Below are 17,565 nucleotides of genomic sequence, written 5' to 3' on the forward strand. Positions count from 1 at the left end.
GTAGCTCTGGGGAAAGAAAAGAGGAAAGTATAGGTTTTAATCACCATGTTCAAGATTGGATGCTTTCAGGCACTCAGCTTTGACAGGAGCTGTGGTTTGGTTCTGGCTTCAGGCTGCACAGCTGGGATGAAATATTTAATTAAGGATTAGAGCTACACAAAGATTCCCTCAAATTAGGGCCCCAGGTAGATCATCATTGTGGAGACCACAAGTATGACACTGACCAGAAAGGCAGCAGCAGAGGCACAGAATCCCAGCATGGGAAAGAGCTTTAAGATTCTAGAATCATGGAATGGGTTGGGTTAGAAGGACCCTCCAAAGGTCATCTACTTCGGCCCCCTGCAGGCAGCAGGGACATCCTCCACTAGAGCAGGTTGCTCAGAGCCTTCTCCAGCCTCACCTTGAAGAGCTCCAGGCATGGGGCCTCAGCTCCCTCCCTGGGCAACCTGTTGCAGTGTTCCAGCAGCCTCCTGCTGCAGAACTTGTTCCTCACATCCAGCCTAGATCAGCCCTGCTGAGGAGTGGGCTCCTGGCCCTCTGCCTGAGGGTTCTGCTCAATAGGGAAAATACTGAATGGCTTTGGGTAAATTCAACATCCAGATGGTCTTTAAGGTCCCTTCCAACTCAAGCCATTCTATGATTCCATCATTCTGTGATTCCATGGTTCAAGAGTAATTCAATGAGCTCCCAAGTTTCCTGATTTTTAAGGATTTAAGGAGAAATAATAATGATGATTACAGTTATTATTTTTGTTATTGGTATCATCATCATAATTTAGTCATTATTGTTATTACTATTATCAAGAAGAAAAAGGAGAGGAAATAGAGAAAGAAGAAGAAAAGAAGAAGAGGAGGAAGCAGCAGCAGAAGCAGCATTAAGTTACCTTCTGCTTCCCACATTGCATCAAGCCTACAGCCCTCACATCCACAGGGTACCTGCAGCAGCTCATCCTGCCCAGCCTGCTCTTGCTTCCTCCTCTGGCCGCTGGGCAGAGCTGTGGCTGCTGTCCGCACTGGCAGTTAAATAGCCTGGAGCGGGAGGCAGGGCTCCGGTGCCTGCGCTTCCTCCTCCGCCCCGCAGCTGGGGCAGAAGTGCTGCAATGTGGCAAAGCCCCGAGTGCCCCTCCCCTGCCCTGCTGCTCCTGACATGCAAATTGTCCCAGGGCAGGTGGCCAGGGCAGAGTTCAGCAAGCTGGGCAGGAGAGCACACTCTTATCACAGCCTTACTGGGATGATGCTGGGAAACCAGCCTGGCCCTGCTCTTTGTCATCCCTGGGGACTTGAGGGTCACTGGGGCATCTGCTGCTGGCTGAAGGACACTTAGCGGAAGGCTGTGCTGGGTTCCTGCTTGTGCTGGGTTCCTGCTTGTGTTGGCTTTCAGGCACTGGAACAGGCTGCCCAGGAGGGTGGTGGAGTCCCCATCCCTGAAGGAGCTCAAGAAACCTGTGGCCATGGCACTTGGGGAGAGGGTTTAGTGGCCATGGTGGTGGTGGATTGATGGTTGGGCTGGATCAGCTTCGAGTCATAGAATCATGGAATGGTCCAGGCTGGAGGGACCTCCAAAGCTCATCCAGTCCAACCCCCTGCAGTCAGCAGGGACATCCCCAACTATCAGGTTGCCCAGGCAAGCCTCACCTTGAATATTTCCAGGGAAAGAGCCTCAACCACCTCCCTGGGCAACCTGTGCCAGGGTTCCAGCAGCCTCATGGTGAAGAACTTCTTCCTGATATCCAATCTACATCTGCCCTTCTCTAATTTGGAGCCATTGCCCCTTGTCCTGTCATTGCAGAATAGTTTGGGTTGGAAAAGGCCTCTAAGAATCATCCAACCATTAGCACAACACCTCCATGGCCATAAACCCTGTCCCCAGGTGCCATGGCCACAGGTTTCTGGGACACCTCCAGGGATGGGGACTCTACCACCTCCCTGGGCAGCCTCTGCCAATCCCTGACCACTCTGGCAGCAAAAAGATTTTTCCTAATATCCAACCTAAACTTCCCCTGGTGCAATCTGAGGCTATTTCCTCTTGTCCTGTCCCTTGTTCCTCAGAAGAAGAGCCCAAGCCCCACCTGGCTCCAGCCTCCTCTCAGGGAGCAAGGAGGTCTCTCCTCAGCCAGGCTGAACACCCCCAGCTCCCTCAGCTGCTCCTCCCCAGCTCTGTTCTGCAGACCCTCCCCCAGCTTTGTTTCTCCTGTCCTCCTTTGGGAAGGGAGATTTTGGCAGTGAGCATCTCAGTCCCGTGGGCAAATCCCTCTGGTGGCATCCCCAGGCCACTTCCTGGCTCCTGAAGCTGGCCAGGAGCTGCCCTGCAGAACTGCCCTCAACCAGCCCAGATCTGGACCCTCCATCCTGCTTTCAGCAGGGTTCCAGCAAAGGCAGGGGCAGTGAAAGCTACCTGGCTTGGCAAGGGAGAGCTTTGATGGAGAGGCTGGCAGTCACTTCATGCAGCCAACGGGTTCCTTATCAGCAGGCTTAGCTGCCAGATTCCAAACCCCTTCATCTCACCTGCACTCAGAGGCTCCTCCTGGGCACCCAGGCCAGAGCCAAGCTCTGTAGTGTGGCTTTCAGAAAGAGGTGGAACCCAAGACTCTCCATAAAGCACTTCTGATTGCTTCCTCTTTGAGAACAAACACAGCCTACAAAGTCTGTCCAAGAGCACAAAGGTTCCAAGATATTTGCCCTGGAGGGGAACCACAAAAGAGCTGTGAGGAGCTGCAACCTCTGTAGGCACAGGAGGTGGGCAGAGGAAAGGAGGTGATGGAGAATGAAGTTGATGGAGAAAACAAGGACAGGAGACAGCCTTGGGCTGGGCAACTCCTAAGTTGCAGAGCCTTGGCCACATGGTGCTGCTCCAGGGAATTCAGGAGAACACTTGGCCAAGGGTTGCAACAGGAAGCTGAAAGCCCCTGGAGGTCTGGGGGTCCTGGGGCTGATGGCAGAGACCGTGGGTACAGCTAAGTAGGAGAAAAACTGCTTTGGGCTAGGGGCAGGGGAGGGCCAGCACCTCAGAGACAACCACCCCTGTGGTGTCACCTGGAGAGCTGTCCTCAGGGCTGTGCATTGCTCAGGGCTGTGCAGTGCTCAGGGCTGTGCAGTGCTCAGGGCTCTGTTGTGCTCAGAGCTCTGCAGTGCTCAGGGCTGTGCAGTGCTCAGGGCTCTGCTGTGCTCAGGGCCCTGCTGTGCTCAGGGCTGTGCAGTGCTCAGGGCTGTGCAGTGCTCAGGGCCCTGCTGTGCTCAGGGCTCTGCTGTGCTCAGAGCTCTGCAGTGCTCAGGGCTGTGCATTGCTCAGAGCTCTGCTGTGCTCAGGGCTGTGCAGTGCTCAGGGCTCCACAGTGCTCAGGGCCCTGCTGTGCTCAGGGCTCTGCTGTGCTCAGGGCTGTGCAGTGCTTAGGGCTCCACAGTGCTCAGGGCTCCACAGTGCTCAGGGCCCTGCTGTGCTCAGGGCTCTGCTGTGCTCAGGGATCTGCTGTGCTCAGAGATCTGCTGTGCTCAGGGCTGTGCAGTGCTCAGGGCTGTGCTGTGCTCAGAGATCTGCTGTGCTCAGGGCTCTGCTGTGCCCAGGGCTGTGCAGTGCTCAGAGCTCTGCAGTGCTCAGGGCTGTGCAGTGCTCAGAGCTCTGCAGTGCTCAGGGCTCTGCTGTGCTCAGGGCTCTGCTGTGCTCAGGGCTGTGCAGTGCTCAGGGCTCTGCTGTGCTCAGAGATCTGCTGTGCTCAGGGCTCTGCTGTGCCCAGGGCTGTGCAGTGCTCAGAGCTCTGCAGTGCTCAGGGCTGTGCAGTGCTCAGAGCTCTGCAGTGCTCAGGGCTCTGCTGTGCCCAGGGCTGTGCAGTGCTCAGAGCTCTGCAGTGCTCAGGGCTGTGCAGTGCTCAGAGCTCTGCTGTGCTCAGGGCTGTGCAGTGCTCAGGGCTCTGCTGTGCTCAGGGCTGTGCAGTGCTCAGGGCTCTGCTGCATTCAGAGCTCTGCAGTGCTCAGGGCTGTGCAGTGCTCAGGGCTCTGCTGTGCTCAGGGCTCTGCTGTGCTCATGGCTGTGCATTGCTCAGGGCTCTGCTGTGCTCAGGGCTCTGCTGTGCTCATGGCTGTGCAGTGCTCAGAGATCTGCTGTGCTCAGGGCTCTGCTGTGCTCAGGGCACTGCTGTGCTCAGGGCTCTGCTGTGCTCATGGCTGTGCAGTGCTCAGAGATCTGCTGTGCTCAGGGCTCTGCTGTGCTCAGGGCTGTGCAGTGCTCAGAGCTCTGCTGTGCTCAGGGCTGTGCAGTGCTCAGGGCTCTGCTGTGCTCAGGGCTCTGCTGTGCTCAGGGCTGTGCAGTGCTCAGGGCTCTGCTGTGCTCAGGGCTGTGCAGTGCTCAGGGCTCTGCTGTGCTCAGGGCTGTGCAGTGCTCAGAGCTCTGCTGTGCTCAGGGCTGTGCAGTGCTCAGGGCTCTGCTGTGCTCAGGGCTGTGCAGTGCTCAGAGCTCTGCTGTGTTCAGAGCTCTGCTGTGCTCAGGGCTGTGCAGTGCTCAGGGCACTGATGTGCTCAGGGCTCTGCTGTGCTCAGAGCTCTGCAGTGCTCAGGGCACTGATGTGCTCAGGCAGTGCTGATGTCGAGTCTGTTGTCAGGAGGCTGCCTGCCCAGGGCTGCCTGGCCCTGACCTTACTCCTTCTGTGAAACAAAAGGAGAGGCATGCCCAGAGTGCCCCCAGATCACCACCAGTGCTCCTCCCTCACAAGCCTCTGCCTGCTCAGGCCCATTCCAGTTGGGCGGGGGGGGTTGTCAGGAGAGACCCCCAGTGCCACTTCTTTCTCTATTTTGAGCACACTTCCCCCAAACCTAAGCCATTTTCCTGACATTCTGTCAAGTTTTCTTTGTTTTTTTGATGACTTCCACATCACCCTGCCATAAACTGATCTCTCCTGGTGTCTAATCATTAACTGCAGGGTGGGTGTGAGCTTCCCAGGACAGTAAAACTCAGCAAGTATCACAGGTGCTGCTATTTCCTCCTCAGGATTTACTGACACTGCTTTGGAGGACATGAGGACCTTTTTTATTTTTCTCTTGAGTGGTTTTACAAGGTACAAATACACCATAAATTAACAGGCAATATACAGGAGTGGACTGCCCATCTCTGAGAAGCCTGAGGAAACCAAAGGTTTCCCCCCTCACACCTGCAGATGCCTGGTTGGACACCATGCAGCCCTTGACAAGGTGGAGCTCTCCTCCTGCTCCTCCAGAAACAGCCCAACCACCACAGAACTGCTGCTCTGGGACACAAAATCCTCTCTGTGTCACACAAAGTGACCAAGCTGTAGTCATGGGGAGCCACACCAGAGTCCCTGCCCCAAGGAACCCAAGGTCTGAAGGAAAGGGAGGTCATCAGGGAGTCCCTCTGGTTAGCTGGGCTGCCTCCTCTGCTGCTCCACTGCAAAAGCAGCTCTACAGAATCATCACTCATGGACCCCCAGACTGCTCTGGGTTGGAAGAGACCTCTGACAGTCCCTGCTGTGATTCTCTGACCCCTCCATTTCCCATCTCTAACAAGCAGTGGTCCTGTCACCAATTCTCCCAGGTGAAGAAGAGAAGGAGCACTGCTGTGAGCAGCCTTCACCATGCAGGAGGTGGCTCCAGGCTGGTTTTTGTCCTGGGCATCTCCTGCCTGGAGACTCTAAATCAGGCATTTCTCTTTCTCTGCCTTGAACAGGAGGAACTGCTAGAGGTGGGACTCACTGACCTCTGGCAAACTCACCAGAGACAGGCAAAGAGAGGAAAAGGTCTCAAACCACCCTTGAGAGATGGAAAGCAGCCATGGGCACAGCTGGGGGGGAGCCCTCACCCAGAATGATGCCTGTCAGGAGAGCTTCATCTTTCCCCCATCACCTCCAGGATCAAAACCTGCCCTTTAATGCTCCTGAAGGTCCCCTGTGATAACACATAACCTGTCAGCACCTCTAATGAAAGGGCCAGCTGCTGAAAGCTGATTGTAAGAGTACAAAGAGGGTTTAGACTTCAGGTGAATGGAGGAACAGACCCTGATTTCCATCATCATCATCTTCATCAGCAGAGAGTGGAGCTGACAAAAACACCCTTCACCTGGGAGACAAAGGAAGCAGTTGAACTTCCACCCAGAGATTTTGCAATGTCTAATCCAGGAGAAGGTTTTTAATTGCCTCCCAACTTCAAGAAGCAATTTTTCAGTGGTTGAGGAATGGGGCTCAGAAATGCTTTGAGCACAGGCAGCAGTGGCATCTCCCCACCCCCTGAGGCAGCTGCATGCCAGGAGCATGTGTGCAGGGCATTCACTCAGCTCCTCAGGGGCAGGTTTACCTTGAGAGGAAGAGTCAGGGGTGGAGAATGAAGAGCTGTGGTAAGTGGCAGTGCACATGCACCAGGGGAGCTGCACACCACAGGCTGGGTGGGGAATGGCTCAAGGGCAGTCTGCAGGAGAAGGCCTTGGGGGTGTCAGTTGGTGACAAGCTCCCCAGGAGCCAGCAATGGTCCCTGGCAGCCCAGAGCCAGCTGTGTGCTGATCTGCAGCCAGAGCAGGGAGAGCAGCAGCACAGGGAGGGGATTCTGCCCCTCTGCTCTGCTCAGACCTCACCTGCAGCACTGCCTCCAGCTCTGGGCCCCTGGACCTGGAGGTGCTGGAGAGGGAACAGAGGAGGCCATAACAATGATCATGGGGCTGGAGCAGCTCTGCTATGGGACAGGCTGAGGGAGCTGAGGGTGTGCAGCCTGAAGAGGAGAAGGCTCCAGGGAGACCTCAGAGCAGCCTGCCAGGACCTGAAGGGGCTACAGGAAGGCTGCAGAGGGACTGTTCCCAAAGGCCTGCAGGGACAGGATGAGAGGCAATGGTTTGAAATGAGAGCAGAGCAGATTGAGACTGGATGGCAGGAGGCAGGGATGGGCTTCCAAGAGGATCCAAGCCTCCAGGACATTGTGGCTCCACACTGCCCAGCCTGCCCCACATGTCCCACATTCCATCAGGGGAAAATCCCCACACCAGGATCCAGTCAGGCAGTGCTGGGGGAGGTGTGGGGACACTGGGCGGAATCTGACCTTGCCTCACGCTCAGTAAGGCAAAGTGCTCAGAGACAAGGCTGTGGCTGTTGTGTTCCTCCTGGGTTAGTCAGAGAAATGCTTCTGCTCTTCTAACCCCTTCCTCATTCCCCACTGCCATCCACCAGCATATGCAAAGTGCCTTATCTCCCCTGGGCTTTCCAGCAGTGCTGCTGGCTCACAGGGAAAGCTCACCCTGACTTCAGACAGAGGGAAAAGCCACAAACTAACCTTTACCCTAGAGCCTGGTGGGGAGAAGAGTGATGTGGAAGGAGAGCTGTGGTCTCATTCATGTTTGGTTCTGCACAGCTCAGCACCTTCTCACTGCACTTGTGGGCTGACAAAAGTCTCTTCACCACTGACTGAGCCTTGCTACTGTCTGCTTGCTTGCACCTACTTCATCATCATCATCACAGGAGCATCATAGAATGGTTTGGGTTGGAAGAGACCTTCAAGATCACAGAATCACAGAATGACTTCTGTGGGAAGAGCTCCTTGAGTCCAACCCAACCCCACCATGGCCCCCAGACCATGGCCATGTTTCTGGAACACCTCCAAGGATGGGGACTCCACCACCTCCCTGGGCAGCCTGTGCCAGCCCCTGAGCACTTTTGCAGCAAAGAAATTGTTCCTAATCTCCAGCCTAACCCTCCCCTGGCACAGTTTCAGGTCATTTCCTCTCCTTCTATCACCTGAGGCTAGGGAGCAGAGCCCAAGCCCCAGCTGGCTCCAGCCTCCTCTCAGGAAGCTGTAGAGAGCAATGAGGTCTCCCTCAGTCTCCTCTTCTCCAGGCTGAACACCCCCAGCTCCCTCAGTTGCTCCTCCCCAGCCCTGTTCTCCAGACCCTTCCCCAGCTTGGTTGCCCTCCTCTGGACCTGCTCCAACCCTCGATGTGCTTCTTGGAGTGGGGGACCCAAAGCTGACCCCAGGACTTGAGCTGTGGTCCCTGCAGTGCCCAGCCCAGGGGCAGGATCCCTGCCCTGCTCCTGCTGCCCACAGCATTGCTGCTCCAGGCCAGGCTGCTGCTGCCCTTCCTGGCCACCAGAGTTCACTGCTGGCTCCTCTTTAGCTGCTGTCAGCCTGTGAGCACAATTTAAACAGCACAGGATGAATCTGACCTGAGATCCAATCCTCCACTGGTGCTGAAGTGTTGGTATAGCCTCAGGCTGCTTCCTGATAACTGGGAGGTAATTTCATACCTGGGCAGGTTTTGTCTCCCTGGTGTGCAGCAGCACTGCTCAGTCTGATTCACTTTCCTGGAAACAGACATTTTGGGGTTTTCTGCTGCCATTTCCTACTTGACTGTAACTTCACAAACATCAGAGTGACTAACTCCTGCTGCTGCCTTTCTGCCTAGTTGGACTTTAGGCTGAGGTCCTTCTCTGTAAACACAGCTCAGCTTCCTGCTGGTGCTCCCCTGGAGAGGGCAGCAGGACTTCTGCCTGGAGCTGTCTACAAAACCATCACAGAAACCTGAGAGGTCCAGGGCAAGGCTTTCAAGGAACTCCTGCCAAAGAGACAGAACCAAGAATGGGTTGGGTTGGAAGGAACCTCCAAAGCTCATCCAATCCAACCCCTGCAGGCAGCAGGGACATCCTCCACTAGAGCAGGTTGCTCAGAGCCTTCTCCAGCCTCACCTTGAAGAGCTCCAGGCATGGGGCCTCAGCTCCCTCCCTGGGCAACCTGTTGCAGTGTTCCAGCAGCCTCCTGCTGCAGAACTTGTTCCTCACATCCAATCTCAATCTGCTCTGCTCTCATTTCAAACCATTGCCTCTCATCCTGTCCTTGCAGCCCTTTGGGAACAGTCCCTCTGCAGCCTTCCTGTAGCCCCTTCAGGTCCTGGCAGGCTGCTCTGAGGTCTCCCTGGAGCCTTCTCTTGTCCAGGCTGCACACCCCCAGCTCCCTCAGCCTGTCCCCATAGCAGAGCTGCTCCAGCCCCCTGAGCATTTTCATGGCCTTCTCTGGACCTCCTCCACGTCCTTCCTGTGCTGAGGGCTCCAGAGCTGGAGCCAGCAGAGGGATCTGTATCTGGTCTCAGATATGGGTCCAGAGCACAGGTCCTGTGAAGAGCAGCTGAGGGAGCTGGGGGTGCTCAGCCTGGAGAAAAGGAGCCTGAAGGGAGACCTCATTGCTCTCTACAGCTCCCTGAGAGGAGGCTGGAGCCAGGTGGGGCTTGGGATCTTCTCCTGAGGAACAAGGAACAGGACAAGAGGAAATGGCCTTGGGCTGCACCAGAGAAGGTTTAGGTTGGACATGAGGAACAACTTCATCCCCAAAAGGGTTATCAAGGCCTGGTCCAGGCTGCCCCAACCCTGGAGGGGTTTCAGAGCCATGGGGATGTGGTGCTGAGGGCCATGGTTCAGTGGTGCCCTGGCATTGCTGGGGTAGTTTTGGATTTGATGATCTTCAAGACCCCATCCTGTGACTCTATGATATCCTCTTTCCTGGCCCTTTTCTTTCCTCCTTATGCACTCCCTGTCAGGCAGCAGTTCCCAAGCTGGTGTTTCTCAGGTGCCAGAGATAAGAGCAGAACATCAAACAGCAGTCTTCTTCTGAGAAAGGCAAACACAGCCCTGGCATCTCCTCAAGCCCAGGCTGCACCATTGCTTCCTGGTGGTTACTGTCACTGCCCTCCTCCTGCTCACCCTATTCCAGGCAGGGATGAAGTGGCTGTTAGGAAGAGGAACCTCTCTGAGCAGGGCTCAGTGCCCACTCACAGACACCAGTGACCAGATGAGGGAGAGGATTCTGCCCCTCTGCTCTGCTCTGGGGGACCTCACCTGGGTTCTGTGTCCAGCTCTGGTGCCCTCAGCAAAAGAAGGACATCAAACTGCTGGAGCAGGTCCAGGGGGTGTGCAGCCTGGAGAAGAGAAGGCTCCAGGGACACCTCAGAGGAGCCTGCCAGCAACTGAAGGGTACCCTCATTACCTGAGGCCCCATGCCTGGAGCTCTTCAAGGTGAGGCTGGAGAAGGCTCTGAGCAACCTGCTCTAGTGGAGGATGTCCCTGCTGCCTGCAGGGGCTGGACTGGATGAGCTCTGGAGGTCCCTTCCAGCCCAACCCATTCCATGACTCTATGATGGAGCCAAGCTTTGTCCCTGCCCCCAGGGAAGCAGCCACTCTTAGAGGGGTCTTTATTAGGAGCTGGTTTGGTTTTCAGGCTCAACCACACCTTTTGACTTTATGAACTCCTATTTTAACTAATCCAACAAATTAAATCAGTCAGGAGAAAGCAAACAGAGTGTTAACAGCCAAGCCAGGAGATTGCTTTGCCTTAGAAACATCTCTGCAACTATTTAATTACTTGAAGGCAAAGCAATAAAGCACTGGAGGAAATTCCCTGAGGTCTCTTGGCCAGATACTTGCTCAACCTTCTTTCCTGAATTATAAAAAAAAAAAAAAATTAAAAAAAAGGACATGAGGTCATCAACACCTTTGAAATGTTTATTGGTTATTGGTGGGTACAGAAAACAGGAAGAATGTCTTCTGCCCCTCATTAATCTTCCCTTTGTGCTGAAATTTAGAGGTAGAGTTGTTTCATAAGAGAATGACCTGGAGAAGAGCAGCCCCGGAGGGGATCTGAGCAATGCTCAGCAAGAGAGAAAGGCTGGGGGGGAACAAGAGGCTGGGGCCAGACTCTGCTCAGGGGTGCCCAGGGACAGGGCAAGGGGCACAAACTGGAACCCAGGAGGTTCCATCTGAACAGGAGGAGAAACTTCTTTGGTGTGAGGGTGATGGAGGCCTGGAGCAGGCTGCCCAGAGAGGTTGTGGAGTCTCCTGGTCTGGAGAGCTTCCAACCACCCCTGGCCATTGTGCCCCTGGGCAAGCTGCTGTGGGTGCCCTGCTTTGTCAGGGGTTGGATTGGATGATCCCCAGAGGTCCCTTCCAAGCCCTCCATGCTGGGAATCTGGGATTCTGTGCTAATAACTTTCAAAAAGCCATTTCAGTGTTTCCTATCAGTCACTCATGTCTCCCTCAGGAGTATCAGCAAAGAAATATTCTCCTGAAATTGCAAATTAATAAAGAGAAACCAAAGAGCTCTGGTCAACGGGAGGCTTGAGGATGAGGATGGAAATCATCAGCTCAGTGCTGTGCAGCCAATGACACAGATAAGCTACTTCCAAGAGCAGCACGCTAAGTTCTGGCATCATCTAGAAGGCAAGAGTTGGAAAAACTGCTCTAACCTGGTGCATGATCTCCCAGCCCTCTGACACTGTGCCTGCAGAGGGTAACAGCTGCCAACAAGCAGTATTTTCCCAGCTGGTTTCACACAAATGGTGACTGCAGAGCAGTGGCACAACAGCACTGAGCATCAGGCACAAGGGGAGAGAGGCTGTGGAGCAGCCAGGAAGTAACAGGGTGCAGAGAACCTGGCTCCTTGTAGGGGCAGGAGCTGCTCAGCAGGAAAGTCGTGGACAACAGCCAGCAGTGTCAGCTGGCAGCCCAGAAGGCCAACGGCAGCCCAGAAGGCCAACATCAGCCTGAGCTGCATCCAAAGCAGCGTGGCCAGAGATGGAGAGAGGGGATCCTGCCCCTCTGCTCTGGGGAGACCTCATCTGCAGTGCTGTGTCCAGCTCTGGAGCCCTCAGCACAGGAAGGACATGGACCTGATGGAGCAGGTCCAGAGGAGGGGAATGAAAATAATCAGGGAGCTCATCCTGTCCTTGCAGGCCTTTGGGAACAGTCCCTCTGCAGCCTTCCTGTAGCCCCTTCAGGTCCTGACAGGCTGCTCTGAGATCTCCCTGGAGCCTTCTCTTGTCCAGGCTGCACACCTCCAGCTCCCTCAGCCTGTCCCATAGCAGAGCTGCTTCAACCCCCCTGAGCATTTTCATGACTTCCTCTGGACCTGCTCCATCAGGTCCATGTCCTTCCTGTGCTGAGGGCTCCACAGCTGGATAGAGCTCTCCAGGTGAGGTCTAACCAGGGCAGAGTAAATATCCTTGGCAAGGAGTAAATGCTTCCTCAAGATACTTTTACAAGCATGTGGCAGGTGTTAAAAGACCTACAATTTGCTCTGGGTGTGTTCTGCTGTAAGTGCAGGAGCTGGAATTGAATTATCCTTCTGTTTGCTCTTTAAATCACGTTGGTGATGGTATCACCCTGCTGGGGATGATGCCAACCTCCATCACCACCAGCACGTAGCAGAGCTGCCCCATGCCTGGGGCACACACAGAACAGCTGCTCACAAGTGGGGTCCCCAGCATCTGGGGCCAGCTCTCTTTAGTATCTTCATCACTGATCTGCATCAGGGCATCAAGGCACCCTCCTGAGTGTGCAGGGGACACCAGGCTGGGTGGGAGCACTGAGCTCTTGAGGGTAGGCAGGATCAGCAGAGGGACCTGGCCAGGTTGGATGGGCAGAGGCTCAACAAGGCCAAGTGCCAGGTCCTGCACTTGGGTCACAACCACCCCCCAAACACTTCAGGCTTGGGGCAGGGTGGTTGGAAACCACCCAGCAGAGAAAGGCCTGGGGGTGCTGGTTGACAGCAGCTGAAGATGAGTCAGGGTGTGCCAGGGGGGCAAGAAGGCTACCAGCAGCCTGGGCTGGAGCAGCAATGGTGTGGGCAGCAGGAGCAGGGCAGAGATCCTGTCCCTGGACTGGGCACTGGGGAGGTTGCACCTCGAGTCCTGGGGTCAGCCTTGGGCCTCTCACACCGAGAAGGACACTGAGAGGTTGGAGGAGGTCCAGAGAAGGGCAATGAAGCTGGGGAAGGGTCTGGAGAACAGGGCTGGGAAGGAGCAGCTGAGGAGGTTCAGCCTGGAGAAGAGGAGGCTGAGGGAGACCCCATTGCTCTCTGCAGCCCCCCGAGAGGAGGCTGGAGCCAGGCGGGGACTGGACTCTTCCAAAAAACAACCAACAGGACAGGAGGAAACGGCCCCAGGCTGCCGCAGGGGAGGCTGGACATGAGGAACAATCTCCTCGGGGCCCGGCCCGGGCTGCCCAGGGCAGCGGTGGAGTTCCCATGCCTGCAGCGTTTCCAAGCCGTGCGGCTGTGCTGCGGGGGGCCCTGGCTCAGCTGTGACCTGGCAGTGCCACGACACCAGCTCCGCCCCGCAGGGCCCTCGCTCAGCTGTGACCTGGCAGTGCCAGGGCACCGGCTCCGCCCCGCGGGCACCGGACCACCCCCGGCCCCGGCTCCGCCCTTTCACCGCGCCCTGCCCCGCCCAGGCCCCCTCGCTGGCTCCTCCCCCCCGGGCCGTGGCGGCTTCAAGATGGCGGCGCCCGGTGAGGGCCGAGCGGGCAGGGGCTCCTCAGCGTTCCTGAGCACCGAGGGCGGTCCTGTCGCCTTTCCCTTGGCCGTCCCGCACGGCGCCGCGGGCTCGGGGGAGCCGGCCAAGAAGCCGTGCCGAGCCTGCACGGATTTCAAGAGCTGGCTCCGCCAGCAGAGGCAGCGGGCGGGCCCCGGAACCGGGGTGAGGCATCGGCTGACCGAGGGCCGGGGGGGTGGGAGGGAAGCTGTCCTCGTCCCGGAGCCGCGAAGTGATCTTCCAGCTTGCCCCACGAGTGTGCCGGGGCGGGGCTTTCCTCCCGGTGTGTCCTTGCGCTGGGAGTGCGAAGAGGCCTCCGTCCCCCAGCCGTTATGGAAGAAGCCTCTCCGCTCCCCACCGAGTGCGAGAGCAGCTCCGCCCTTGTCCCTGCGGAGAGTGTGAGGGGCCTGTGCCCTGCTGGTAGCGAGGCGGGGCCCAACTCTTGTCCCAGCTAACAAGTGACTGGGGGAGAGCAGCCTCGGGCTGCACCAGAGCAGGTTTAGCTTGGACATTATGATCAATTTCTTCACTGGAGGGGACGTTGGGCACTGGATCAGGCTGCCCAGGGAGGTGCTGGAGTCACGCTCCCTGGAGGTGTTTATAAGACGTTTGGATGAAGGGCTGAAGGACGTGGTCTAAGAGCTGTGTACAGGGAAACGTTAGGGTCTGGACGGACTTGATGCCCTTAAGTTGTTCTCCCAAAGAAGCAATTCTGTGCTTCCCTCCCTTCCATCTCATCCTCCCCGCCGAGTGCAGAGGGGCTGTGTCCCCACAAGCACCCACACCCCGCAGGAGCACAGAGCCTATCCGGTTGGAAGAGCATCGAAGGTCATCCTTCCGCCCGGGTCAGCTCACGGAGCCTCTCTCTGCTGCAGGAGCTGGCGGTGGCGGAGGAGAAGGAGCCCCCACCCGACTGTCCCCTGGACAGCGAGCAGCTGGGCCGCAGCACTTGGGCGTTCCTGCACACTATGGCAGCTTACTACCCTGACCGCCCCACTGGTGCCCAGCAGAGGGAGATGAGAGACTTCATCAACCTCTTCTCCAAGTTCTACCCCTGTGAGCACTGCGCTGAGGACCTGAGGGAAAGGTGAGTGCCTTGGGTGTGCTGGGGCTTGGGTGCCTGCTGCTGCTGAAGGAGGCTGAACTGCTAGGCTGCAGTAGCAGCTGCTTGCATGTCAGCAGCAAGTCCTGCTGCTCGGGTTTGTGGCCACCTGAGGTGGTGCTGGTTTGTGGCCACCTGAGGTGGTGCTGGTTTGTGGCCACCTGAGGTGGTGCTGGTTTGTGGCCACCTGAGGTGGTGCTGGTTTGTGGCCACCTGAGGTGGTGCTGGTTTGTGGCCACCTGAGGTGGTGCTGGTTTGTGGCCACCTGAGGTGGTGCTGGTTTGTGGCCACCTGAGGTGGTGTTTTCCATTATTGCATAAATCAGAGATACTCAAAAAAAATCACATACCTTTTTCCTTCTGCTGTTACATTGTGTGCTGCCTCCAAGGCCTCCCTGAAGCAGTTTGGGAATTTTCTGCTTCAAACTGGACAAGTCCAGTTTGGTCTGTGCCAGTGGTGGAATTAGATTTGGACTGGGTCTCCCCCTGGAAATCCCCTTTGTGAGCAACCTCAGCAGGAAGGCAAAGGTAGCAGTGGGCTCTGCTATTTGAGACACTCTTGCTGCTGTCACTTCTGTTCTTGAAAGTTTCAGCTCCTCTGTTCTGGATGATGAACACCCACAGAAAAGAGTCTGAAACTGAGTTACTGACTTAGCAGCCATCACATGGCTCAGCAGCTGCTCAGGTTTTATTCATTAATTGTTTTTTTATTTTGATTTTTATTTGATGAACTCATAGTTGTCTTTTTGACCATTGCTAAAAAGACTCCTGTGCCTTTTCCAGTTGATAAGAGTAGGCAAGGAATGGAACAAAGCCAGCTGCAGTCATCAGGGTTTTGTAATGCTGGTTTGGCCTTTGCTGATTATTGATCCCTCTGTGCCGCCTTCTGGGTTCTCTTTGGGACTCATCCTGCAATAGCGGAAAGGATGACTCTGAGCCCCTCAGTTCAAGAAGGACCTCAGGGAACTGCTTGAGAGAGTCCAGCACAGAGCCACAGAGCTGCTGCAGGCAGTAGGACATCTCCCTGTGAGGCCAGGCTGAGAGAACTGGGCTCTGGAGCTTGGAGCAGAGGAGCCTGAGGATTGCCCTCATTGCTGGTGATAAAGATGTGCAGGGCTGGAGCCAGGCTCTGCTCAGGGATGTTCAAGGACAGGACAAGGGGCACTGGGGGCAAGCTGGAGCAGAGGAGGTGCCAGGGGAACAGAAGGGAGAACTTTGTCACTGTGAGGGTGACAGAGCCTGGAGCAGGCTTCCCAGAGAGGTTGTGGAGTCTCCTCCTCAGCAAACATTCCAACCCCCCCTGGATGTGTTCCTGGCTGACCCTGCTGTGGCAGGGGGTTGGGCTGGATGATCTCCAGAGGTCCCTTGCAGCCCCTGTGACTCCCTCTGTCTGTGTGTTCCCTTCTTGCTTTGGATGTTGAGGTTGCTGCCTGTTCCAGAAGTCACAGTGGTTTCCTCTTCCCTGCCTGCAGGTTACATACGAACCAGCCTGACACCAGCAGCAGGAGCAACTTCTCCCAGTGGCTGTGTGTGCTGCACAATGAGGTAAACAGGAAGCTGGGGAAGTCAGAATTCGACTGCTCCCGTGTGGATGAGCGCTGGAGAGATGGTTGGAAGGATGGCAGCTGTGGGTAACCCAGAGAGGCTGCCCTGGGAACCTGGCAGACCACCCCAGCCTGCTGCCCAGGCCCTGCAGGCAGCTCTGTGAGTCAGCACCTGGCTGTGTGTGCCTGCTTCTGTGTGGGACTGAGCTGGCTGTGCAAATAAAGGGAAAGCAAATTCTAACCAGGCACTTGGAAATCTCATCCCAATAGGACTTTGATAAATGATGTCAGAAATGTATTACCTGAGTGGCTGAAGCCTTCTTCACTCCTCCCTGGGGGTGTTCAAGGCCAGGTTGGATGAAGCCTTGAGCAGCAGAGTCTAGTTGAGAGGTGTCCCTGCCCATGTGGGGAGGTTGGAGTAGATGAGCTCTAAGGTCCCTTCCAACCTGAACCTTTCTGTGATTCTTTTGACACAGGAAGTGGGAAAGGAAACCTGGAGCAGGCTACCCAGGGAGGTTGTGGAGTCTCCTTCTCTGCAGACTTTCCAGCCCCCCTGGATGTGCTCCTGTGTGACCTGCTCTGGGTGATGCTGCTCTGGCAGGGGGTTGGACTGGATGATCTCCAGAGGTCCCTTTCTCCCACTGCCATTCTGTGCAATGCAGTCACTGCCAAACTCCTGCAGGTTTGTTCTTGAGGTCATTTCCTTATTTCAGGGGCATCTGCTTCATTCTGTGGGTGGAATGAACTTTGCCTGCACACAGTGTCAGAGGGCTGCTCTGTCCCATTTTACACTGACCTGCAGGCCTTGTCTTCCTGTAGAAGCTGCAGCTAACTGTGATTTTCTTTCAGGTCTTCTGACAGACCAATCTCACACTGCTTTGTGTGCCAACTGCACTCCTAGAGGAGGGTAGATTGAGACTAGATACTGGAAAGACATTTCTGGGGAGACACTGAAACAGGCTGCCCAGGGAGGTTGTGGGAGGTGTTCAGGGCTGGATTGGATGAGGCCTTGAGCAACTTGGTCTAGAGGAGTGTGTCTTTGCCCATGGCACGGGGTTGGGACTGGATGATCTTGAAGGTCCCTTCCAACCCAACCCATTCTATGAATCTCTCTTCTGAGAACTCCAATTGTTGTCAAACTTGCATCCAGTTTAAGGCACTGAATTTAAAGTCCTGGAGCCCAGATTCCTCTTTGGTTTTATGTTTCAATTTAGAGAAGAAGGCATTGCAGAAGGGGAAACTAAAGCAGGACAAAAAAAAAAAAAAAAGCCCAACCCATGGTTTGCTGAATGAAGCAGCAGCTGGGTGAAATTCAAATGTTTCAAACTGATTTCTAAATTTCCTTGGATCCAGAAGTGGCAGGATGGAAAGTTCTGCTGAACTACTTCTTAAAGCAGAAACCCTCTTCATGTCTGTTGGGAAATGAGCTTGAGATGAAGCACAATGAGGCATATTCAGCTTTGGTGGGCACTTGTCTCCAAATCTTGGTTTGGTGTTTGCTGACCTGGTTGATATTCTGGCCTTGCCCCCTAGCTAAGAGTCTCTAGAACAGGACTTCACAAGCTCCCTGGAGATTGCAATGTCAGCTTTATGGAGGATTTAATGCACAGGGGACTCAAAGTTGTCCCTGGAGTAAATTCCCTCTCTG

At 55.5% G+C, this 17,565-nt stretch overlaps 1 protein-coding gene across 1 annotated transcript; it reads left to right on the top strand.

Moving 5' to 3' along the window:
- Positions 1-13,236: 13,236 nt before the first annotated feature.
- On the top strand, positions 13,237-16,032 carry GFER (growth factor, augmenter of liver regeneration). Its single transcript, XM_054391233.1, has 3 exons — positions 13,237-13,437; positions 14,151-14,359; positions 15,846-16,032. The coding sequence occupies exons 1-3, from the start codon at positions 13,237-13,239 to the stop codon at positions 16,006-16,008; spliced, it is 573 nt and encodes a 190-aa protein (XP_054247208.1). The 3' UTR covers positions 16,009-16,032.
- Positions 16,033-17,565: the final 1,533 nt, after the last annotated feature.

This window comes from Indicator indicator, chromosome 22, assembly GCF_027791375.1.
Source record: "Indicator indicator isolate 239-I01 chromosome 22, UM_Iind_1.1, whole genome shotgun sequence".
Taxonomy (NCBI): Eukaryota; Metazoa; Chordata; class Aves; order Piciformes; family Indicatoridae; genus Indicator; species Indicator indicator.